Source organism: Lasioglossum baleicum, chromosome 2 (assembly GCF_051020765.1).
Source record: "Lasioglossum baleicum chromosome 2, iyLasBale1, whole genome shotgun sequence".
NCBI classification, from domain to species: domain Eukaryota; kingdom Metazoa; phylum Arthropoda; class Insecta; order Hymenoptera; family Halictidae; genus Lasioglossum; species Lasioglossum baleicum.
The window spans coordinates 9478979-9503523 of record NC_134930.1 but is presented as its reverse complement, the minus strand read 5'-3'; the positions used below and the strand labels follow the sequence as shown (position 1 = coordinate 9503523).

General features: G+C 35.9%; 4 protein-coding genes and 1 long non-coding RNA gene across 12 annotated transcripts; 3 read left to right on the top strand and 2 right to left on the bottom strand.

Moving 5' to 3' along the window:
- Positions 1 to 294: 294 nt before the first annotated feature.
- On the top strand, positions 295 to 3440 carry Cct2 (chaperonin containing TCP1 subunit 2). Its single transcript, XM_076438727.1, has 7 exons — positions 295 to 617; positions 1021 to 1330; positions 1418 to 1857; positions 1920 to 1997; positions 2133 to 2357; positions 2430 to 2811; positions 2926 to 3440. The coding sequence occupies exons 1-7, from the start codon at positions 615 to 617 to the stop codon at positions 3096 to 3098; spliced, it is 1611 nt and encodes a 536-aa protein (XP_076294842.1). The 5' UTR covers positions 295 to 614; the 3' UTR covers positions 3099 to 3440.
- On the bottom strand, positions 3375 to 6774 carry LOC143216019 (NADH-cytochrome b5 reductase 3). 2 transcript variants are annotated; one of them, XM_076438755.1, is made up of 4 exons: positions 6496 to 6774; positions 4621 to 4953; positions 4361 to 4549; positions 3375 to 4271 (listed from the first exon to the last, which is right to left on the bottom strand). In XM_076438755.1, the coding sequence occupies exons 1-4, from the start codon at positions 6535 to 6537 to the stop codon at positions 3888 to 3890; spliced, it is 948 nt and encodes a 315-aa protein (XP_076294870.1). In that variant the 5' UTR covers positions 6538 to 6774; the 3' UTR covers positions 3375 to 3887. The 2 variants fall into 2 exon arrangements, with proteins under 2 accessions (XP_076294870.1, XP_076294878.1); XM_076438763.1 differs by lacking the exon at positions 6496 to 6774 and adding an exon at positions 5383 to 5931.
- Positions 6775 to 13401: 6627 nt separating this feature from the next.
- On the top strand, positions 13402 to 16821 carry LOC143218293 (uncharacterized). 4 transcript variants are annotated; one of them, XM_076443415.1, is made up of 5 exons: positions 13402 to 13515; positions 15502 to 15753; positions 15993 to 16127; positions 16186 to 16291; positions 16367 to 16821. In XM_076443415.1, the coding sequence occupies exons 1-5, from the start codon at positions 13417 to 13419 to the stop codon at positions 16519 to 16521; spliced, it is 747 nt and encodes a 248-aa protein (XP_076299530.1). In that variant the 5' UTR covers positions 13402 to 13416; the 3' UTR covers positions 16522 to 16821. The 4 variants fall into 4 exon arrangements, with proteins under 4 accessions (XP_076299530.1, XP_076299547.1, XP_076299541.1 ...); XM_076443432.1 differs by lacking the exon at positions 13402 to 13515 and adding an exon at positions 14306 to 14446; XM_076443426.1 differs by lacking the exon at positions 13402 to 13515 and adding an exon at positions 14340 to 15125.
- On the bottom strand, positions 16770 to 21431 carry Apc4 (anaphase-promoting complex subunit 4). Of its 4 annotated transcripts, none has more exons than XM_076443231.1 (8): positions 19803 to 21431; positions 19466 to 19701; positions 18980 to 19343; positions 18702 to 18902; positions 18343 to 18624; positions 18034 to 18257; positions 17392 to 17963; positions 16770 to 17319 (listed from the first exon to the last, which is right to left on the bottom strand). In XM_076443231.1, exons 2-8 carry the CDS (start codon positions 19507 to 19509, stop codon positions 16910 to 16912), a joined length of 2097 nt encoding a protein of 698 aa, XP_076299346.1. In that variant the 5' UTR covers positions 19510 to 19701; positions 19803 to 21431; the 3' UTR covers positions 16770 to 16909. The 4 variants fall into 4 exon arrangements, with proteins under 4 accessions (XP_076299346.1, XP_076299327.1, XP_076299335.1 ...); XM_076443212.1 differs by having other exon boundaries at positions 16771 to 17319; positions 18980 to 19362; positions 19787 to 21431; XM_076443220.1 differs by having other exon boundaries at positions 16771 to 17319; positions 18980 to 19362.
- Positions 20877 to 24390, top strand: LOC143218389 (uncharacterized). The gene is made up of 4 exons (XR_013011038.1): positions 20877 to 21036; positions 21410 to 21632; positions 21697 to 22008; positions 22091 to 24390. It is a non-coding gene; the product is annotated as an uncharacterized LOC143218389 (long non-coding RNA).
- The last annotated feature ends 155 nt before the right edge of the window (positions 24391 to 24545 follow it).

Here is a 24545-nt window from a genome sequence, read left to right as displayed (position 1 = left end):
TTTGATCGTTCACTTGTCGTCGCGTAGCATCATGCGCGACTTGCGCGAGTTCAGAAGAATACTCATTTTCTGTCCATTTTATCCAGTGCCGAATTATTTGTATAGCGCATATTAAATCATCGTTTCAGTAAATCCTGCATGGAGAATGAATTACTTGTTTATGAGTATGCGATAGTTTAATGTTCGATAGAGAATAGTAGTCATTTATCAATTCGTATAGTTGTTCCATAGTTGTTCCTTCAACGAGCCATAAAAGGAATTAAATTCAGAGTCGTAAGCGTCGTCGTGTGTTGTAGCAGCGGCGCCATCTACGTTGCGAAAGAAGGTTCTCGCAGTTTTCGCTGAAATCCTGTTACAAATGGTGAATGGTATATTCATTTCCTTCATATCCGAAGCTATATATTATCCGATTTGCTACGAACAATTCAGATTTATCCGTTTAACCAATAAAGGAGAGCTCCAACGGAAAACGAGCACAGAAAATATATGCCGAATGTTGTACGTGGAAGCGCCATCTGTAAAACGATAATTCCTCATAATTGTGCTTTGCCGTGGAGTTGAAGTAACGTTATTCCGTAACAAATTGTGTCCGATCGTTTTAACAGTGATTCAGAATGGTAATTAATTGATTTTGATATTCTAGTGTGCATACGAAATGGGTACCTTATCGATATCATCGGAAATTGTTGTAATTACTTGTACACTTTCATCGCCCGGTTTCGTATACGAAGGTGTGACAAATGGCGCACGTGTGTCATTAAAACGATTTTTTTCATTTCTTATATTAATTTCAAACACGAAACAATTATTTTCTGAAAGACACGAATTTGTTACATCCGAGGTTATTCGTCTATCGATTTCTCGTATAACTAGGTTAAATAAGAACTTTTATGTAAAGTAATCTTTGCGAAGGGACAATGCGTCTACATAGAAACATTTCGAATGCACGCTATGAGTCAATGTACACGCTGAATTTTCATTTGAAGTATATTAATGATAAATTCAAATATTGGTACGCAGGTGTCCTTGAATCCTGTTAGGATCCTCAAGAATGAGGCGGAGGAAGAAAAGGCAGAAATTGCCAGGCTAAGTTTATTTGTGGGAGCCATCGCTCTCGGCGATTTGGTCAAGTCCACACTTGGACCAAAAGGTATGGATAAGATATTGGTGGCGCACGGTCGATCTGCGGGACAGGTTCAAGTCACCAACGACGGAGCAACCATTCTCAAAAGCGTGGGCGTGGATAATCCGGCTGCCAAAATTCTGGTCGATATGTCTCGCGTACAAGACGACGAATTTGGCGATGGGACGACATCCGTAACAGTCCTTGGTTCGTATGTTATTAATGTGTCAACAGCCAACATGATCGATCAGTCACGCGTGGACCAGTGGCTGATAGAATTAATTCTTATTTCAGCTTCCGAATTGTTAAGAGAGGCAGAGAAATTAATCGATCAGAAGATTCATCCTCAAACCATCATTTCTGGCTGGAGGAAAGCCACAGAGGCAGCTCGAGAAGCTTTATCCAGCATCGCAGTAGACTACTCTAATTCTCAGCATCATGTACGTTTCCATGAGGAGTTACTGAATATTGCACGTACAACTCTGAGCTCGAAAATTTTGGCTCAACACAAAGAACACTTTGGCTATCTCGCGTTGGAAGCTGTGCTGAGTCTCAAAGGATCGGGCAATTTGTCGGCCATCCAAATAATCAAAAAACGTGGAGGAACTCTGGCAAAGTCTGATCTCGTTAATGGATTTTTGTTGGACAAAAAACCAGGAATGCACCAACCGCAGAAAATGGTTGATGCTAAGATACTCATAGCCAACACACCTATGGACACGGACAAAATCAAAGTGAGTCGAGACGGTACAAATGTAAGTTTACAATAATAATTAATGCGGGTACTCGTTTACAGGTATTTGGATCGAGGGTTCGAGTCGATTCGATGGCGAAAATCGCAGAATTGGAGGCAGCAGAGAAAGAGAAGATGAAGGTAATTATACTTTTTGATCATAACTTTTTCTTACACAACAAGTAGGCTACAAGTAAAAAATTCAGATGATACAGTTTAGTGCCCTGGTACTGCTCAAAACAATTTTAACAGTACTAACAATTGTGTTGAATTTAGGACAAAGTTGACAAGATCTTAAAGCACGGCTGCAACGTGTTCATCAACAGGCAATTAATTTACAATTACCCAGAACAATTGTTTGCCGATGCTGGTATCATGGCGATCGAGCATGCCGACTTTGACGGTATCGAAAGACTAGCTCTGGTTACCGGCGGAGAGATTGTTAGCACTTTCGATAGTCCTGAAACGGTGAAGCTTGGACATTGCGGTCTCATCGAGCAGGTATGTCTTTAGATTGCCTTATTAAGGCGCGGCGCGGGGCGGCGGTCCGATTTAAAAATGTGATTTTTCCAGGTAATGATAGGCGAAGATACGCTGCTGAAATTCTCGAACGTTGCTTTGGGAGAAGCGTGTACGATAGTGATCAGAGGCGCCACGCAACAAATTCTCGACGAGGCAGAGAGATCTTTGCACGATGCTTTGTGCGTATTAACCGCTACTATACGCGAGTCTAAAATCGTTTACGGTGGAGGATGCAGCGAAATGGCGATGGCTTGCGCCGTAATGAAAGCAGCGGCTAAAACTGTTGGGAAAGAAGCGATCGCGATGGAATCGTTTGCTCGAGCTTTACAACAATTACCAACTGTTATTGCTGACAATGCTGGTTACGATTCAGCTCAACTAGTCAGCAAACTTCGAGCTTTGCATAATTCCGGCGAGAAGACAATGGGTCTGGGTAAGTTTGTATCTTAGAAACAGTCTTTTTCTGCTGTCTGTTAACACAAAAGTTTATGGAGCACTAAAAGCGACTGTTTCGCATTACATATTATTAAAATATGATTGATTATAGACATGGAGAAAGGACAAGTCGGGTGCATGAAACGACTAGGCATCACCGAATCCTGGATCGTGAAGAGGCAAGTTTTACTTAGCGCGGCGGAAGCAGCGGAAATGATTTTACGCGTGGATGATATTTTGCGGGCAGCGCCCAGAAAACGCGTCAAGGACTGTGGACGTTGTTAATCGCGCAAACCTGCTAATTTTCCTTCGTTGCTTTAATTTTGTTTGCACCGCTTATTCGTCACACGAATTTTCTAATCAGATGGTCGACAACTTGATTCCAAATATCATCCACTTGGTCGATAAATGTCTAGGTTAATTGCGCATTTATGAATATCGATATGCTGATACTTCGCGATTTTTGCAAATAATAATATACGTTGTCATTTTATACCGCGCGAAATCTTTGTAACGCTGGTTGGATAAAGTACGTAGAGGGATTCGTAAAACAATGAGGACGACTTGTGATCATCATTTTTTATAACAATACAATAGGTTTAACATCAATAAATGCTTTAACCTACGTAGCATTTCTTTCACTAACCTTAGCACTGGCGACGTATCTTGTAAAAAATTAAAAACATTTAATCGATAGTTATTAAAAACTGCATTCATAGAAAATATGGAATTACAAAAATCTATAAATTACTGTCTTTAATCTGTAACGCATTATCATTTTCTTGTGGACAACTAGATATTATCATTGATTGTTATTTCACGTCCTTAAGTAGAAAATAATTCAAGTGAATCTAACTGTTCGAAATATACTGTCACGAATCTTGTCATGTGCAAAATATAAGTACATAGTAGTTTTGTAAGTAGGCACATAGAAGATTTAAAGTGGCACCACGTATCTAAAAAAAATGCATGTTTTTAAAATGCTTTTGGGTGTATTGTTCAACAAAGGGACAGACTAATAAGCCGATGGATGCAGTCTACAGTTATGTGCAACGAAAGAGCAAATTGTTGCTTTTAATATGCAAATCGTAATTTTGAATCGTATCCAAGTTTGTCGAGGTTCGGATTGCAAGCGAAATTAATCATTGGCGGTGGACCGCACATGAGCACGAGAACATCGGACGATGGCGGGAACATGTGTTTCTCTATCATTTCTGCATTTATGTGTCCAGTGCTGTAGGCCCAATTTTCCCCACTGGTATCCAGCGTGTACCAGACCTTCAATTTATCCGGATGGTTCTTCGCAATTTCGTCTAACTCGTCTCGCAACAATATGTCTTTTTCGGTTTGATTCGCGAAAAGCAGGGAACATTGAGTCTCGTCTGTGGTGTCTTTTACGATAGCGCGAATCAATTGCAGCATCGGTGTGATTCCTGTACCACCGGCTAACATTACAACCTGCGAAAAATTTATATTTACATCTTGAACTTTATCAACATTACGAACACCTCTAATCAACGTGAAATACGTTCGCGTAACTTTCTTACCTTTTTAACGTTGTATTCCGCGGGCGGATCTTTCCTCAAAATTTTTATGGAGAACTTCCCTTGACCCTTATAGACCAGTCTACCGGATGGTCCCCTAAAATCTACCGTCTCCCCAATTTTCAGATTCTCCAAAAATTGAGATAGCTTTCCTCCTTCGGGGAATTTTGGGTGCACATTTTTAAAGTACACCTTGAAACAAATTTTTTTCAGTATAAAAATTATAGCATTCGTAAACGATTGGTTGCTGTCTTTCCACTCACTTTGATCACAAGATCTACAAAACCGTGATCATCGTCGCTGGAGACCGGTGTATAAGAACGTATAACAACTTCACCGTCGATCTTTGCTGTTAGATGTACGTGTTGACCAATCGGCAGTCCTAGAATATGATCCGGCGTTGGCAAGGAAAATCTAAACCTTCTTGTATCGTGGCTTATTATCTCTTTGTCAACTAGCGGTAGGCTATATTTAACAACTGGATCAACCAGTAAATGAGGGGATTTCTTTTTCTTGTCGTTGCTCCAACATTTGTAGAATTTCACAGCTAATCCTATAGCTACTATGGTTCCTACGGCAGCTAGTGCCGGCAGCACCTACGGAAACAATAAATTTTTCAATCTGCGATAACGTTCTAAACAAGTTGCTTAGAACTTCAATTAATCAATTACAGATATAAAATGAAACTTTGTTTTGAAACGGGACACCAGTTTTTATTGGAATTAGAATAGCAAAACGTGTGTGTCAGTTTTCAAGTATTATCGGAGTCTCTTCCACAACATAGCTGTTTGTTGCGAACGTTCAAAGAATACAGAAAAAGTACTGCATAATGTTAAATAATAATACATTCGTCTGTGACTTAACAAAGAGGTTAATCATCGACACCACGCAACAGAGTGTTTTATTAATCGAATTTGCAAAGACGACAATCACTCGTATCGACGATTAATTGAAAGACGATGACTGTCTTTCATTTATATAAATACTTATCATTTATCATTTTTTCTTAATTCTAATCGACTCACCAGCATTCGCAAACTTGGCATCGTCGATCGGATAGCACGTGTTTAGAGTATCCGCGAAAGAATGCTGGCAATGAGGCTAAGGTCGCGATCGTACGATGAATAAGTGCGTATGTATAAGTAAAAAAAAAAAAGTACTTCGTGGAAAGAACGAGCAACACTCCCGATTGTATACAATTTGTCGAGAAAGATCACAGAAACGGTTGCCTGCGGTTTGCCGGCTTGAGAATAATTTTTCTGCACACCTCCCGAGAAATCACCGGTTTCTACATGGGGTCAGACTATAGTCTGACAGAAGACACTACCCTTTAAATAGATCCTACTTCCCTCGATCCGAGAACGGTTCTACTATTCCAGAGTATTTATAGCTATGTTACCGGCAGTATTACGTACGCGGGATAAATATGCTCCGTGCAAATTTTCAACAATTCAAGCCTTACGCACTTTTGTGCGTAATTATGAGAAAATATATTGTATTTTTAAAACTGATATAATTCACCGGACATGTTAAAGTTAAACATTAACTGTTTGTTAATCTTTGTACAATTCCAAAGGAAACAATGAAAATGTTTTATAGAATGTATAACTTGATTATTTTAGCGCTGCTACTTTGAGCAACTCTACTATTGGTCCTCAATGTATTCAGTCGTTTAGCAAAATTGTTTCGTGAATTATACTTTTAGATCGTTCAATGCATTTTCATTGCACGGAGAACAATCAAAATTTCGTTTCCGGTAATCGAAGCAACTAATCGGTAGCCGCATCGAACACTTTAGTTTTACATATTTATAAGGTCACATCATGCATTAAACGCGTAACATTATCGAACAAATTCGCATAAATTCATGTCTGTACTCAGCCTTTCGTTTTCCTGCCTAAACGATATACTATACTTTATTGCAAAGATTAATTAATCGAAATTACTTAATCGCGACCGATTATTTCAAAAGTGAATTTTATTATTAGACACCCGGTATAACTGTTTATGTTATCGCTAGCGTTTTAATCGCTTCTTTTATTGCAGAATGATGATGTTTATATATATTAATTAATGAATGTAGATAAGTATAGGCAATAAAATTACATCGATTCGTGATTGTAAAAATATATACGCACATGCGAGTCTGACGATGCTGTGTTGCTTATCGGTGTAGACATGATCGATACTATATAATATTCATACGGTTATTTTGACAATAATTGGGCCACTTGCCACTCGATAACCACTTGTTGCCTTGTTCGATCCAAAAATGTTTAATAGTAAATTAAAACGTTCAATGCTCTGGATCTTACGCTAATTAACATCACAGAAAAATTTCGACGAGCACACGCGTATTCGAATCTACTGCCTACTATTTACTGCCTAACTGGACGACTCAAGTTCTTCTGCCTGATATTTTTCTATCGGGTGATGAAATAATTGGGAAAGACAAGGACGCGACAAAGACACCGCGTATTCTGTCTTTCCATCGATCAACAATTTCCAGTAATGTTTAGGCCGAATGCAAAATATCGCGAATATTATAAAACATATATAAGTAATTTCTTGAGGCGGCGATATCGAAATAGAAATCAGTTACAAAATAGTAATAAACCATATATATTACACAATCTCTCTTTGGTAACAGAATAATTGATACAATTAGCAAAGAATTTTTATGGCAGACGTGACGATTACGTTACATTACATTACACAACACATTAGTTTTGACGAATACATATATAAATATATAAATTATATTTTAAACTTTGAAAAGCCTGTACATTTAAAAAAAGCATATTTATAACAGCTGACGCATGGAATGGGAAATATGGCGAAAGCTGAAATAATGTATTTACATATATAATTTATGCTGATGTCGATATCTGTAAGAATGAAAGATGTATTTGATGATTTTTCATATAACGTTTATTCTTATCGCTTATTACATATTTACGCGCTTACATAATACAGCCTCTCTAACGTCGCGTTTGACGATTTCTCCGGTATATCATGTTTTCTAACCTCACCTTCACCGATGTATTTACTGCGTATCCATTCCGATGGTATCCGACTGTATCCAACTGTATCCGACCAGAGAGTATATGAGAGTGCTCACGCCCGGGTTTTGGCCGTGCCCATATAGTGCTGCCCCCTAGTCTAGTACTTAGCCTGGATCAGCTCCTACATCATCTTTAGCATGGACAAGATCCTACATCATCTTTAGCATGGACAAGATCCTACATCATCTTTAGCCTAGAACAGATCCTACATCATCTTTAGCCTGGATCAGATCCTACATCATCTTTAGCCTGGATCAGATCCTACATCATCTTTAGCCTAGAACAGATCCTACATCATCTTTAGCCTGGATCAGATCCTACATCATCTTTAGACTGGATCAGATCGTACATCATCATTGGCCAGGATTAGGACATACAGTTTATATTGTTTTATATCAAATATGTAACTAATATACAAATCTCTAATAATATAAATTATATTCATAGAAGTATTTTAATTTTTCCCGAGCCTTTGTTGCAAACTCTAGTTTTAAAAAATAGAAAAGCCGGAAGATTTCGAAGAAACACAGATTTTATATCGAAGTTTAAAAGCCACCATCTTGGAAATTAATTTAATGATGAAATACTTACTGTCATCAATACTGTCTCCAATTTTTTTCATATTTTTAGGCACAGTTATTATTAATTAAACCAAATTGAAAACCAATTTTTTCTACGAAAATTTAGAAGAATAACTTTAGGGTTACCCTGAAATTTTCAGAATATGTTTAATTGACACAAATCTATAAAACGTATTTTTTAAATTTTAAGTATACAGGGTGATTCACGCAATTGTTACAAGTCATAACTCGGTTATTATTGCATTTACAAAAAAATGCAAAAGGAGAAAGATAAATGGTTCGAAGAAAACTACATCTGTAGGTCTTTAACTTTTTTTGGATGCAGCAGTGCATGTGCAATTAACAATTGCATCATTTCTTTATATAGAAATGCATATTGTTTTTTACACAGATCGATTCTTCTGTTCATTCTACGTAAAAAATGATTGGGGTACACATGGCAAAAAATTATTAGATCTCGAGATATTTTCAAAAAATGTCTTTATTGAAGAAGATGCTCAAACGCTTCTCCATTACATTCTAATATTCTATATTAGTTATTTTGTTTTCTGGTTCGAAAAAAACGTCGACGTTACAAACTTGAAAGGGTGGTTTCTCAAGATAAAAGTCTGCTCTATCGCGTGGTATAGTTCGATTTTCCGCTGGACCCTAATTTTTTGAGATAAATTGAAAAATATCCTCAAAAATTGGTGCAAAAGTAGTGTCTCTCCGTCTTTAATCATTGTTTAAACATGTTTAAACAATCATAATGTATTAATATGGATATCACTGTATTCGGGAAAGTCTACAGAATCTTTTGCTGTAAAGAACAATTCAATATCTTTTATAATAACCACAATATTTGTTTAAAGTTGAAAAATATGTTTTTTTTCAAAGCCATGTTTTTCAAAAACTGTGCGTATAGGAGAAAAATTAAGGACAGATTCGGAATCAGCGCAAACAACTCTATAAGAAGGACCCAACAGTATATTGAAAACTTTGGTGTTGGACAGTGTAATCGGTTCTCCAGAACCGTTAGGCCTGTTGCACAGTCGAGCGCAATTTTCCGGTCTCAAATACGTTCTAAAATTCTAAAAAAAATGTTACATATTTTGGATCCTAAGACGCATTTTATAGAATTTTTTCAGATTTTTTGGTTGCAAACTGTAGTCGTAAACAATGAAAAACCCCCAAAAATCGGAAAAATGCAGATTTCTAGAAAATATGAAAACATGCTATTCTACTGTTTGGTTCCTTGATAAAGTACTACAGCAGGCAGTGTCGTCAAGTTTTTTCAGATTTTTTTTATTGTGGGACATCATTGTCAAAATTTTTTCGACGTTTCTGCTGTGAGGACGAAAGTTATACTTACTGATTTTACCGCGGGTGTATATTAAGTAATTTTTAACGTTATTACATTTTACATTATTATTACATGTTATTATACATTACAAAACGCAATTGTTTGACCTAAGAAATGCGATTTAATAGAAAGAAGAATTGTGTTCTGTGCGATATATGTACATACTGTGACTCGCAAAAATTTTCGGACGCTCTAAAAATGATAACTTCTTTAATATTGTACTATACGATTTGAACTTTTTGGGAAGCTAGAACAATTAGTTTAGTACAGGATGTGAAAATAATTTTTTCAAAAATAGCAACTGATCGGAATTGTAGAAAAAATGAGAGACACTTGGGGAAACTAAAACACCTGGCAGAAGACTGTGAAGGGGTAGAAAAAATTAACATAAGTATAGAAAAGATAGTACAGTAGAAAAGAGTGGGAGAAATTGTAGAATGGGTTAGGAGTATAGAGAAAAAAGGAAAGAATTAATCACAAGAGATAATCAAGAGAGAGGCGGGATTAGCGGGGAGACATTGGGATTGGGATAGATCAACATAGACAATAAGGTATTTGATGTGGCATGCGATATGGATGGATGGGTGGAGGAACGGATGAATGGATAAATAGAGGGATGAATGGCTTCGAGAATTATAATCCAAGTCCAATTTCTGGGCCACGAGGCTGAAATAAATAAATAAATACGTATTTACTTACTTACTAAAAGTTGCATTTTACAACATCTTTATATGGGCCTACATTGAAAATTTAAAAAATACGTTTTATAGATATGTGTCAATTAAACATATTCTGAAAATTTCGTCAAAATCGGTCAACGTTGCAATAAGCTACAAACGTTTTAATATAAAATAATAATTCTTAAAAAATATTGTGTTATTTTACATCGATATACCCGACCCGACCCGTATCATGTTACAATGTTTCACTCCACTCCGCGGCAACCGAAGCCCTCGAGCTTCACTTCCCTTTTTTCCGTTCGTCATCATAGAATAGTGTTTCCTGAAAATAATGTCTCTGGCCAGACTCGAGTTTTCGACATTTATAGCAAGCTTGCTATAATCGTATTTTATTTGTCAAAATTTAGTTTTTCATTTAAAATATTTTGTTGTTAAAACTCATTAATAGTTTTAAATAGTACTTGAAATATTTAAAATGATACTGAAATATTGGAATATTACAATTTGGAATGAAGGTTCTAGCCGGACGAGGTAGACCTTCGAATTATTAAAACAGCCGTTGCGCCATTCAATTTTCGGTCAATTTTTCCTATTTACTTGCATTAATTTAATCATATAACTGCATTTAATTGAAATTGATATTTGAGATTTTTTCCCGATTTTTTGGTTCAAAATGTTAATTACACAAACTGAAAAACACGCAAAAATTAGACAAATGCAGATTTTTTAGAGAAACTGAAAAATAGCATTGATCATATTTTTAGACTAGCAACATACCAGAACTTTTTTAACGACAGCGCGTAAACGACAAAGAGGGACTTTTCAATGACTCCAAGAAAAATGAAAAACTTAATGACTCCGAGAAAAATAAAGAACTTAATGACTCTGAAGAAAATGAAAAATTGAATGACTCCAAGAAAAATGGAAACTTCAATGACTCTATGAAAAAACTTGACGACACTGAAGAAAATGAAAAATTTAATAACTCCAAGAAAAATGGAAAACTTAATGACTTCGAAAAAAATAAAGAACTTACTGACTCTGAGGAAAATGAAAAATTTAATAACTCCCAGTTAACAAGCAGTCTTCAATGCCTCTTAAAAATGCAATTAATCATGTAGGGATTGATCAGGTGTTTCTCGCTATATTAAAAAATATTTACAAATCCTTTGACAAATTCTGCTTTGTGGCGTCAGGATACTGCTTTCGACATACCATCACAGTTTGTATAGTATACATATATTATTTCTCCTCTTTGTTTCTAGATAAAATTTTATTATGATCCTCCATTAGTTTAACGCCCCGTTCAGCGGTATCATTGACCACCTTCAGTCCATGTTTCAGTCAGACTACTTATTACTCATAATAACTTCTTTTTCCGATATTAGAACTATTTTTACCACGTTTTTATTAGCTCGCTTTCTTGTTCTTCTGTAGATTGGAGCGTATTAATGAATTTATTTATATATAATATCTCTGTCAGTTATGTATATATGAAAAAACTCTTCAAACAAAAGTTGTAGTATATAAGGAGGTGGATATAGTATCAAAGAAAAAAAATTTTTTCAAAGTCATTATTTAAAGTTTTCAAGGTCACGGATGTTTTTTCTATCAACAACTGTTTATGCTATATATGGATTCTTAAAGAGAAAAAAGACAAATTCAAAGATATATCATAACGTCTATTTATGTCATGATTTAAAAAATTCTCATTTTCCATTAAAAACTCATTTTCCCATGATCCAAACGGCCCCAAAATTTTTCCAGACCATTTTCTCAACATTTGTCACAATTCTGGTTTACGGGACCAAAAAAATTTCATGGTCGAAAAATAAGGTCCACCTTAATGTTGCATATACGTAAATTACGAGAAGCAGTAAAGAGTGCTTAACGTCGAAGAAGAAAATCCGGGTAACTAAAACTTAATATGTACTACATTCCACGTTATTAGAATAATTGTAGTTTAATTATGATATATTTTAAAATTGATATAATTATATCAACATTTTTTATTTACACCTAAAAACGCCACTGTCTCGGAAGGAAATGGACATTCGAGAGAAGCAATGAAATTAGAGCATCATTGCGAAAAAAGATGAGTTTGCAATAACCTCAATATACATTTTATGAAATTCTATTATAATTATAGTTATGACTGTATTTTTTAATAAATAAACTTGTGTATGCTAGTATAAAATCAATTTATATATATTATACAATTTATTTTATTATTTGTTTGACAACTAATAAATCTACAAATTGATTCATAAACTAAAAAATACTTCCTGCATTTTCGTATTCTCCAATCAGTCCAAATAAATACCATCAACCTGTTCTCGATCATATACCAATTTTTATTAATGCAATTATGACAGTAACAAAACGTTTCTATTTAAAATGAATACATATTTTGAACATAGTTTTTACATTTTTAATTTTTTGGAAGGTTAAAAAATGTAATTAAAAAAGTAATGAAAAATAAAAATTAAAAAAAAATCCCCGCTGCACGGGGACTCGAATGCTAGCTCCAGATTGCGATTCATACGCTCGACGGCTCGACAGCCGAATTTCAGTTTCGCTTCCGCCGTAAAGCAATAGAACATGGCAACATGGCAAGTGCTAAAAATAGACTGTGGCTGGCATAAGCGCACAAGCAGCGCACACGGATATAGTAAAGGTACGTTGGTGAGTGTAGCGCGCGGGCGCGTTGCTAACACGATACAGTGTCTTCTGTGGTGGCCTCTGGTGGCCTCCTGTTCCTCACTCCAGTCAGAATATATCCTAGAGGGCGTAAGAGAAATATTCGCGACACAGATGTCGTCAGATGTGCTAACAGTAAAGTGGGTTCTGTTTCTTGCTAAAGATGATGTAGGTTCTGTTCCATGCTAAAGATGATGTAGGAGCTGTTCCAGGCTAAACATGATGTGGAGACAAAAGCGGCACGGCCAAAACCCGGGCGTGAGCACTCTCATATACTCTCTGATCCGACATGATCCGACAGTATTGTGCGCAGATCTGATCAATGATCTAGAATCAAGGAAGACATAACCAGAGAGAAAATGATCTCTACCTTTTCAGTTTCAATGCTCTATTTATTTAGCATGGAGCAGAACCAACATCATTTTTAGCACAGAATAATGTATTTATCGTTTGATTATAAAACAATAACGAAAAAAAAAGAAACTAAACATATAAATAACTTATTTGCTCGATGACAGAGAGGCTATCCTCTGTTGATGATCTCTTTGTCTATAGTCCACTACATTTATGTATATATATACACACATATATATATTTATAAAAAGTCTTATGTTAGAGACACTTTTCCTCCAATCTCCTGAACGTCGCGTCGAGTCTTCTGACTCGCGAGACATTAGAGAAGTAAAACTGTATGCACTATGCACTCTTCTTCGTTGGTAGGAAGCGACATCTTGAGATTGTCGCTGTGAATACATATATATATGTTCCAGACTGGGGAACGATGGTAGAGGTTAGGTATACGAAGTGTTGATGTAAACAGATCGGCGAGTTTGCAATATGATTATATAGTTCGACGATCACGTTTTGCCTCATGATTTTTGATGCATTTAATTTTACACTCCAATGGCAGTTGTGCACCGTGTATTATTTACATGGTTTTACCTTTTAGTATTTCTGGCTCTACTTAATATGAAACTTGAACAGAAAATACAATGGAACTGGTTCATAGTTTTTATCCCAATGTGGTTTTTTGACCTCGTTCTACTCGGTAACGGAGTTTTCTTTATAATTTCCCATTGTAAGAATGGGCGTGTTCGTAATGTGTATTGCGAAGTAAGTTGCATGTCGATAACTAAATTGAAAGGAGAAGATGAACTATTTCCTTGACATATTTATTCAGTTTCATCAGGAACAAACTTATTATTAAATATCTGCTATCGTTTGATTTCTCTCTCTTTGATTACCTCGTAAGTAAAATTTCTATTTCATGAAACATAAAAAAACACTTTCATTCGCAGGAATGAATGTAATAAATTTAGTTTATCGATCGATATGGTATACTCTGTTACGAATATATCGTTTAACAGCCAACAGTTTAAGCAATTTAATACAAACGATTCTGATGGAACTGGATGTCGGTTACATTTTATGAAAGTTGAATATAGTTTCCTTTTAGGTGTGGTACACGATAGCCGTATTTTTGAAATTAAGCGTTGAGATTTTGATATGCATCAAATTGGAAGTACCGCATTGGTTCCTACCAGCGAAAGTTGTCCTGGCGCCGCTTTGGATACTTCTCTCAACATTGGCAGTTTATGTGTTTGTTCGGTTGAAATAGCTACATCGGTTTTGATGGGGGCCCAATTCTAGTTGACTCAGCCAGCGAACGATTACAGATTTATCTTACTCCGTTTAAACTTAATTTTGTATTGCCATTAATCGTGTAAGTTGTATTCGTAATAGTATATATCTTTGGTAATGCTAATTCATATATTGTTTACCTCTCTGACAAATAGATGAACTATTTTGATTATAAAAAGAACATTCAAGACTGCTCGATCGATTACTTATATAGGTATACTTGAAAATAAAAGAATAACACATTGTTACATCTTGTATCTCGAATATGTATGTTATGTAACGATAAAAGGATCGAATGTATACAAATATCGCCTTGATATTGGGTTTTATCTTACATATCGGTGTTTGATCGGCAGTCAAACCAAAGGGTATATAGCATAGTTTCAGATGGTATGGTAGTCACAAGATGCCAGTGTGGCTTACTATAAATACACTATTGCACAAGGATGAATAGGACAAAGATATAAATAAGTAACTCCGTGGCAGTTTCATTATCAAAGCTTTCCTCGCTAGTCCCTAAGACTGTCATCCTTTGCGAACAGTGTTTCCAATGCTGAACACTAATTTCTGATAAGTGCATTTAGGTATCGTAGTGTAAAAACAGTGAGAAGTTGTATGTAGAGAGTTATAGGTTGTCAGTTATGCAATATGGTTCATTGACAAGTGACTGCTGTCCGCATTCTTTGCAGAGTAATTGTTCTAGCAACCATCTGTCACGCTTACAACAAGTTCTATGATACAGAATTTTTTACCTTAAAGGTGACTGGAATTAGAATTAATTGTTGTACGATAAGACACGCTAACGGTACAAAACACATTGTCGGTACAGTTGACGGTAGAACAAGTAGTTAGTCGTGCGATCCTGAAGTATTTACATTTTCCACAAGATTAGAGTATCTAAGAAACTTAGTAGTTTCTTTAATATAATATTCGTGTGAAAATTAAAATAGTTAAAGCAAAAACTGTGTGGCCATAGTTGTACATGTCGCATTTAGAAGTATATACAGAAGTAACATGCAACAGGTAGAACAATCAAGAATTATGAAATAAAGTCTGTCCAATGTCTATTAACGTCATAAATCTTGTTCGATATTTACATTACTGACTCGTCAACTGGTACGATTTTCTTTTCCAGATGAACGTAATATTTTCCTCATTAATTTTTTTACCACTCTTCTTATTAAAACATGGAATTGTCAGCGGCACAATTACAGTCACGGAAGTTCCAGCTGGCCACTTAGCTGAACTTCCGTGTTTAAGCAGCGATGATCATCATCGTTTCATGTTCTGGCAACTTACCGATGACAGGCGCATTATCGGACCTGGAAATTCTATGGACGAAAATAAGTACAACTATGAGGTGCTAACCGGAACGCTTTATATCAGGGTAAGCTCTAATATTTTTAATTTACGATTATTGAGACCGCGAACGCGCATCCATCAGAAATTATTCAACAAATTTATTTCTTTGGCTGCATATTATAAAAAAATGGTTAAAAATTTGGAGATAGACACATTCCCGTTATTTTTATAAAGTAATGTAAAATAGTCACTTTTCAACAAGTTCACGTAAGCATACTCTGTTCGAAAAGTAATTTTCAAGTTTAATGAATTCTTGTTTAACAGGGTGTATCAACAGCTGAATCAGGTTTTTACAAATGCATTTCAAAAGGCATATCCGATCATTCTTCCTTCAACATTCACGTTGTTGAGTTAATTGTTAAGAAAGATTGGGAAGATGTTTGGGAGAACGACTTCGAGGTATGCTCGAATATTTTAACACCCATGAAAGAGCATGTAATGACTTCTTTTTTTATAGACAAACTTGTTGCGTGGCATGGCTGCTGTTATGGTAGTAGTTGTTGCCATAGCAGTCGTTCTTTTCGTCATCACGGTGAAAAGGAGGCAAAGTCGTAGATTTTTCGGTATGTATCACAATACATTATTTAACGTAAAGGAACAGCGAATTGTTTCAATGGTAAAATTATTATCGCTAACAGATTTAGAGGATTCGAGAGATAATTCCCCTGTAAAGTACACACCAAATACCAGCGCTCGTCCTGATGTGCCAACGCCAATATCGGAAGAAGGTGGCTTCGACAATTCAGCTCTTGATGTAGACTTCCCAAGAGTGTTTAAACAAATGCAGAAATGAACAGCAATTTTGTGATACGGTATTACCTTAGAGCTGAATGCTACGGAACGCTACCAAGGGAATACTGTCCATTGTACAAACAACGTTTTTTATAGTAGTTTATAACGTATCGTATAAAAAAAAAATACACGAAGTTGTAATCTCTTCATCTATGAATGCATCGAACTCTTTTCATTGCGCTATCGAAAAGCGAAACACGCGCGAATCTCTTAAGGACATAATTGTAATTAACATCTTCTAGATTAAAGTTACTGTATATTGTTGTATATTATACATAAATAATTAAATTGTTTACGCAAGTTTCGTGCTTCCACAAATTATTATTTGAACAAGTGTAAGAAAATAATATCAATTTTATTCGAACTAGGCGACATAGCGCTTTCGCGTCTCATTGAGAAGTACTCGGTGTTGCTTCGTGTGTGGTATTCAGCATACTGTCGTTAGCTGCATCTTCTTCGTCTTCTTCATCTTCCTCTTCTTCCGGCTCGACTTCAGTTTCCAACAATCTTATTTTTCTATTGCTTTCGCTCAAAACAGCAGCCACTTTCCGGGCCCCGCTGACTGCTAGTCGTCTAACAGAAATACCTTGAAACGGTCGTGGCCAATTATTGCTTATGAGATCGGACAGGCTAACTGGATTCTTATCTTGATTGTCAAAAATTCGAGAATGGTTGAGCGGCAATTGTACTAGAAACGACGCTTGGCTATGTTTGTTGAGGACCAACAGACTGAGATATTCTTGCGTGTAGAATTGTAGATCCACAATAGTACCATCCATGTAAGTCTTAGAATATGGTTCTAAAAAAGACAATTTTTATTTCGCGTAAAGATTCGTAGTCGATTGATAACACGTAAACGTACTGAACGTACCCGATCGATGATCCACGTCTATCGTGCCCAATCTAAAGTTGAGCGAGATAGGTTCCGTAGACGAAGACTCAACTTTGAATAATCGTAATATCTTGCGATCAATGTCGCAAGTTGCTACCAACAAGCCATCATTGTTTGTTGCGATTTGAGAAGACGCGAACGCTATCGACGGTGCCAATGGGATAGTCGTGATAGTGAAATGATCGACCAAGCCTTGATAAGCCTCTCCGAAGACATTATGTATAGCGGTAATCAATTTCGCGTGAGACTGCAGTAACGAGAAATTAAGATCTTGTTTCACGATCAACGGGTGATCGCGAAGGCAATGATTATCATCGAGCATAGACGCCCATTCGCTTCCCTCGGGAGTTAAACACGTCTGCAGATTCTCGCGTCGTAAATATTGACCTAATTTTTCTAAATTCACTCCTTTTCTGCCGCCAACACCTGGCTCGGTCTTATCGAAGCCACGCAGAAATTCGGCTATAAACGTTAACTCTTGTTGACTGACTCGACTCACTTCGGACGGTATTCTTTCGTCCGTTAGTCTCAAAATGACCACGTACAACCATCTGAAATTAGAATATTTCAATGTCACAGACATTGTCGGTAGCACTTTTAACTTTAACTTCTACAAGATACCTGAAGAACGCTTTGTAGTCTCTCATACTGTGGTCTATTACTTGCTGTATTTCCGATGACTTAGCCAGGAAAGCTTCCGATGCGTGAAGAGCATTTGTTATGATACTTTCATCCGTTAGTCCCAATAATTCATAGGGACCGCCTAGTCTCACCATACCTCTCATTTCAGCCAATTGATACACCAATGCCATCCCAACGCTGGTTAAATTCTTTAAGACTAATTTCTGTAACGTAATTCGCTTTCTGTTACAACTTTTAGCGTTCTTGCACATCTTTAATAATTTTCAATCGATAAATTCTGTTTTGTACCTGAATATTACTGTAGCACATTTCGATGCTATGTCCGAGCTTTTTCAATCCCTTTTCGGTAAGATCTCGCAACAGAAAATTTTCTAAATTTTGCGTTGGTATGCCAATCATTAAAAGTTCCAAAAAATCAGCTGCAACCCCGCCAGGTGGATTTGTTTCGGCGTATCGTGCTAGTTTTTCATCCATCTCTAACAGAATAGTTTCCCATGCTTCGGAGATGGCCATTAACGTACGTGACAAGTAATCCATCAAGTATTCTACGTTAGCTTGAGCTTGCGCTACCTCGCATCGAAATAGAAACTTTGTAGAGTGTTTGTTACGGTTCGTGACACAACAGTAGTCTATATTATGCAAAGAACCTTTAAGAATGCTAAGTTCTGCTCCAGCAGTGGACACCACAGTCTGTTCGCTTTAATGCCGCTGTTGTCTTTCCATGTAATCCACATTGGTTTGTCGCATCCGCCGCTAATTTCCAATACTCGACCGTGACCCACTGTAATTGTGCCACAGTAGAACATTCCGAATACGAACATCGTAACGTTTCCGTCGTCTAAACCAAGCTGCAAACCGCATAATCGATTATTGTAGTCATTGCTCTGCTGTTTTCTAAGATTAATGCAATTTCGAATGAACTTACGAAAAGTATATCTAAGGTTTGGAATAAGGATTCCTTGCGCTCGGGTTCCTGACCGAAGCTTCTATTTAAACTTGGTAAAGGTGGAAGATATTCTCCGGTTGGTAGCATAGTTGCTTTGCTTCCACTCGACGAACTATCGTTTACCTGATTCGTGAGAGGTAACCATGTCACGCATGTAATCTCGTTGTGGAAATTCAGCTTTGTTTTATGTATAATATTCTTGTTTTCGATATCCACGAGGCACACAATTTTCGAGTTCTCGTAAGAAACAGCTAAAAGTTTGCCATCCGGTCTCCACGCTAAGTTTACCGTGGTATCGGTTTCTTCTTGAGGACTTAGTAGCCATACTCTTTGCCAAGTTAATCTATGAAGAGTAACTTCTCCTAAAATGATTGTATCGAGAGATCGAATGATTCAAAGGTGTTTGTTACAATAAATAATGTCCGTTATCGAATAAATAACATCTTAACTGTTTGAAAAACTAACCTTTCACATTCGCAATTGCTAGAAGATCCATTTTTGGCGACCATTGCATTTTGGTTACTTCAGCTGGAAGCTGTCGCTCTTCTAATTGTCTCATGCTGCCAGCCATTCTTTCGGTTTTTATTCAACTTTAACATACAGAAGCATCTTAATTCATTAGGACAGATGGCAATTTTGAGGTTACGTTTTCCTGTAGCATCTCAAGTCTCAAAGTCTCAAGTTTTCGCATACGCGCGTATCTATGGAGTAAATATACATATACAATATACATACACGAACACGACACATAAATATGTATGTATTTACACATGTAAATATACGTACGCCACGCATTACATACTTCAATTACACGTTGACACGCTACTTTGAAATTACGATGAAAATGTTTTCAAATCAGGTAAACAATAAAAACCGAATTTTTTTGACGTTTCTGCTTTGAGGAGGAGAGTTACACTTGCTGGTTTTTCATGTTTTACGATGCTGAAATTTTACTCACAATCAGAGAGATTATTCTTGGTCAGCTTTCGAATGGTTCGATAATCATTGAAAAACCTCTAGCCTCTAAGGGCAGTTTTGACTGGTTTTGACCATCGATCGGCTAGGGCTAGGGCTAGGCCCTTTATACAGAATATATAAATACAAAATGCAGAAGGAATACGCCGCTCAAATAAATTGTTTAAACGTAGCCAGAAACAATTCTGCGAATGCCGTTGTTGGCATTTTGGTTTGAACGGCGTGAATCGAAGATCGATAGTGGAAATTGTGTTAGTGTAAAAATATGTAGGAATAAGCCCAACCAGCACACATCGTCTCATAGATGTCTGTTTCATGTCGTCGTCCCGTCTGAACGTCTATGTCCCAAAGATACGTCTTTTAGTCGCCAAAAAGATATCTTTATGGAGACGTTGTTTTCACAGCAGAGGGTGAACGTCTTTCAGCTGTCTCATTTCAGTCGTAAATGCAACGTCTCCATAAAGGGTATCTTTTTGGCGACTGAGAGACATTTTCCGGAGACGTTGTTTTTCCTACGCCGCCGGTAAAGAGTGGGGTGGAGTAGGGGGATACAGCTTCTAAGGAAGAACTTTTTTCTGTGCACTTTTTCGAAAAAAGAGCTCTGCATGCTAATCCGCAATAATACAGAGAGTATTTCAACGCAAAGAGCATTTGGAAAAAGTGTACAGAAAAAAAGTTCTTCCATAAAAATGTACACTTTTGTTGTTTACAAAGTTCCAAGAGCCAAATCCAAAAAAGGGCTCTGTACGGGACCCCGCAATAATGCAGAGAATATTTCAACACAAAGAGCATAACAAAATATTGCTTCTTCGCGAAATGCGGCTTACCCGCGTGATCGAAAAAATCAAGCTGTTTCATATATTCTCTGTCAGTGTCTTTCCTGCGAGAAACATATCTGCTTCTCTGTCTTCGTAGTTCACCCCGAGTGGCGCTGTTGAAGTTACTATTTTTGGTCCGGCGCACATGGTCGACACCGGTCGACACCAGGTTTAGAGAAGTGTCTAATTGTATTAGTGTATTGTAATAGTGATAATTTATCCGACGAGTGTATATTTACAAAAGTAAGTACTTCCATTGCTGTTATTTGTTACCGTTAGTGTTTTTTGCTGATGCCCTTCCGCTATATTCGAAGTTTACTATGGGGTTGGCAAGAAAGTCAAAGAAAGTACTTTCGGTATTGTAAGGGGGTAGACTGCTTTTTCCAGGATTGCAAGGGTGCGGGATTGCAATTGATTGCAATCCTGGAAACGAGTCTACTGCCCTAATGTGTAAATAAGTGTGAAGTCAAAAAATGAACAAAAATTGGTCATATTTCCATTCCTTCATTCTATTTGCTATTTTTCTAAATATATTCTTTAATTAAATATATTTACGTCGTAATTACATATATGTTTAAATTAGTCTCTAAATTTTACCATACTTTTCAATTCTTAGAATATATACACACAAATGGAGATGCCTACAAATACATGGACCGTTGTCCAATTTTTGGCGGACGGAACGGTAGAAGCGGTGCCAAATAGTTGGCTGGAAGGCGACAAATGTTATTGGCCACCGGTACACAAATCAAAATTGAGCAACGCAATCCAACAATGTGAACTGCCTCAACCTTCGTGGGAGCACTTTTCTGTAAAGATCTTCAAAAACAGTACCTTTGGTAAGTTAAAGTAGTTACACACCATACATGTATAATTAAAATAATAATTATATAATGCTTCTAGATGGCTACACGAAGGCTAGAAGAAAAGCAAAGGAGGCCGAAGAGACCAATGACTTGTTTAATAAATACACTTAAAATAGCTGACGTTTATCTTTCATTTTCATTAAATTAACAGAATGTGATATGCTACATAACAATTTTTTATTTTAGGCAGCAGAAGTGCACAATACGGGGGGCACAACAGCTACAACTTTGCCAGGAAAGTCTAGGTATCATTATGACTGACGTGCTGGCATGGCGGTCTGCTATAGCTGATTGGGCCGGAAGGGCAAAAAACCGTTTGCAAATTATCGAACGGCCAGCCTTGTTATATGTAATTATCACCCTTATTTTAATATTATTATTATAATGATTATTCATGTGCAAATTAATAAACAAAGATATTCTTATTCAAGGTGCAGCGGAGAAAGCCAAAGTGGACGGCAGCCGCAAGAAACATGAACAAAGCGAGTGTGACCAAGTGATTTTAATTTCAATATATCTGTGGTTATCAGGAAGAACGCCGCATGTCACATATACTTTCACTTTCGATCGCTAATACTTTGACATAGGAGGTTGGTTAAATTGCATTGTTGTCTGAGCCTTCCAAACGTGTTTCCATGACTTTTTTTCTGGTAAATATGTACAGTAGCGGACAAAAGTGTAAGACCGCTCTAAAGAAGACGATAACTTTTTTAATATTTTACTATACGATTTGAACTTTTTTGGGAAACTAGAGCAATTAGTTTACTAAAGGACGCGAAAAGAAATTTTTTCAAAAATTGCAATTGATCGGAATTGTTGAAAAAATACTAAAAGTTGATTGTTTATTTAAACATATCCTGAAAATTTCGTCAAAATCGGTCGACGTTGCAATGAGCTACAAACGTTTAAAGATGGTAAAAATTGCAGATTTTCGGCAATAAATCGTGAAAATCTGCAATTTCTACCATCTTTAAACGTTTGTAGCTCATTGCAACGTCGACCGATTTTTACGAAATTTTCAGGATATGTTTGATTGACACAGATCTACACAAAACGTGTTTTTTAAATTTTCAATATAGGCCCACATAAAATAATTAAAAAATCAACTTTTAGTATTTTTTCAACGATTCCGATCAATTGCAATTTTTGAAAAAATTTCTTTTCACATCCTTTAGTAAACTAATTGCTCTAGCTTCCCAAAAAAAGTTCAAATCGTATAGTACAATATTAAAAAAGTTATCGTCTTCTTTAGAGCGGTCTTAAACTTTTGTCCGCTACTGTAAATCCTATACTCTAAAGTCTAAAGCTCAATGAATGCATAAACTCGAATTTTTGAAATTGTGACATGCGGCGTTTTTCCTTACAACCACAGACATTATCAGTAATATTTTATTTTCACTTTTATATTTTATTTTAATTTTTATATTTTTTAATTTTAGTATACAGGGTGAGGCGCCAGAAACAGGCCCCCTGAATAAGCATTAATCAGATGTTAGTAGCTTTTTTGTAGATGGACGCGTAAAGGACATGTGAAGGTCAACTTAATTTTTTTAAATGGAATGAGGTATTTTTTAATACATCAATTATGCAGCTGGACATTCATTATAAAAAAGTACTAACCTATGTATGTCGAAAAATTAGTAGTTCAGGGGATATTTCAATTTAAATAACTCTAAAATACCATTACTGTCGTACTAAGACGTTAATGTTTACTTACTTATGTAACGTCGTAGTACGACAGTAATGGTATTTTAGAGTTATTTAAATTGAAATATCTCCTGAACTATTAACTTTTCGACATACATAGGTCCAGCTGCATCATTGATGTATTAAAAAATACCTCATTCCATTTAAAAAAATTAAGTTGACCTTCACATGTCCTTTACGCGTCCACCTGTAAAAAAATAATACACTACATAATGTACCCCTTCAGACCATGCAACTTCTGTATACAAAACTTTTTCGTGCAACGCATACTTTGGAAGTTATTATAGGTGTGCAAGTTGCGTGGACCACCCTGTATACTGATTCTGATGTTTCAACTGTATATTTTATTCAATTTTTATATTTTAATTTAAGTGTATTAATTTTAATGTTTTAAGTGCGTGATATTGTATTTTAATTTTAATACTTTATTTCTAATATATTAATTCTAATGTTTTAAGTGCGTGATATTTTATTCTGAATGTAGTATTTTATTTTACGCATACTTTGGAAGTTATTTATTGGTGTGCAAGTTGCGTGGACCACCCTGTATACTGATTCTGATGTTTCAACTGTATATTTTATTTCAATTTTTATATTTTAATTTAAGTGTATTAATTTTAATGTTTTAAGTGCGTGATATTGTATTTTAATTTTAATACTTTATTTCTAATATATTAATTCTAATGTTTTAAGTGCGTGATATTTTATTCTGAATGTAGTATTTTATTTTACGCATACTTTGGAAGTTATTTATTGGTGTGCAAGTTGCGTGGACCACCCTGTATACTGATTCTGATGTTTCAACTGTATATTTCATTTCAATTTTTATATTTTAATTTAAGTATATTAATTTTAATGTTTTAAGTGCGTGATATTGTATTTTAATTTTAATACTTTATTTCTAATATATATTAGAATTTAATATATTAATTTTAATGTTTTATATATATTATTTTATATATATTTTTATTTTATAAATAGTACATATATTATTATAATAAACTATTTGTTCGTTTACTTTAAACTATTATCGTAAATTGATTTTTCCCTCCCACTCCCTTTTCGCATAAATACGTCTCTCTAACAAGCTCAAGAGACTTCTGAAAGTCGCCTAAAAGATGCCCGACAGAGTCGTGGAACATGTCTCTACAATGCCTGAAACACGACTAACAGTCATTC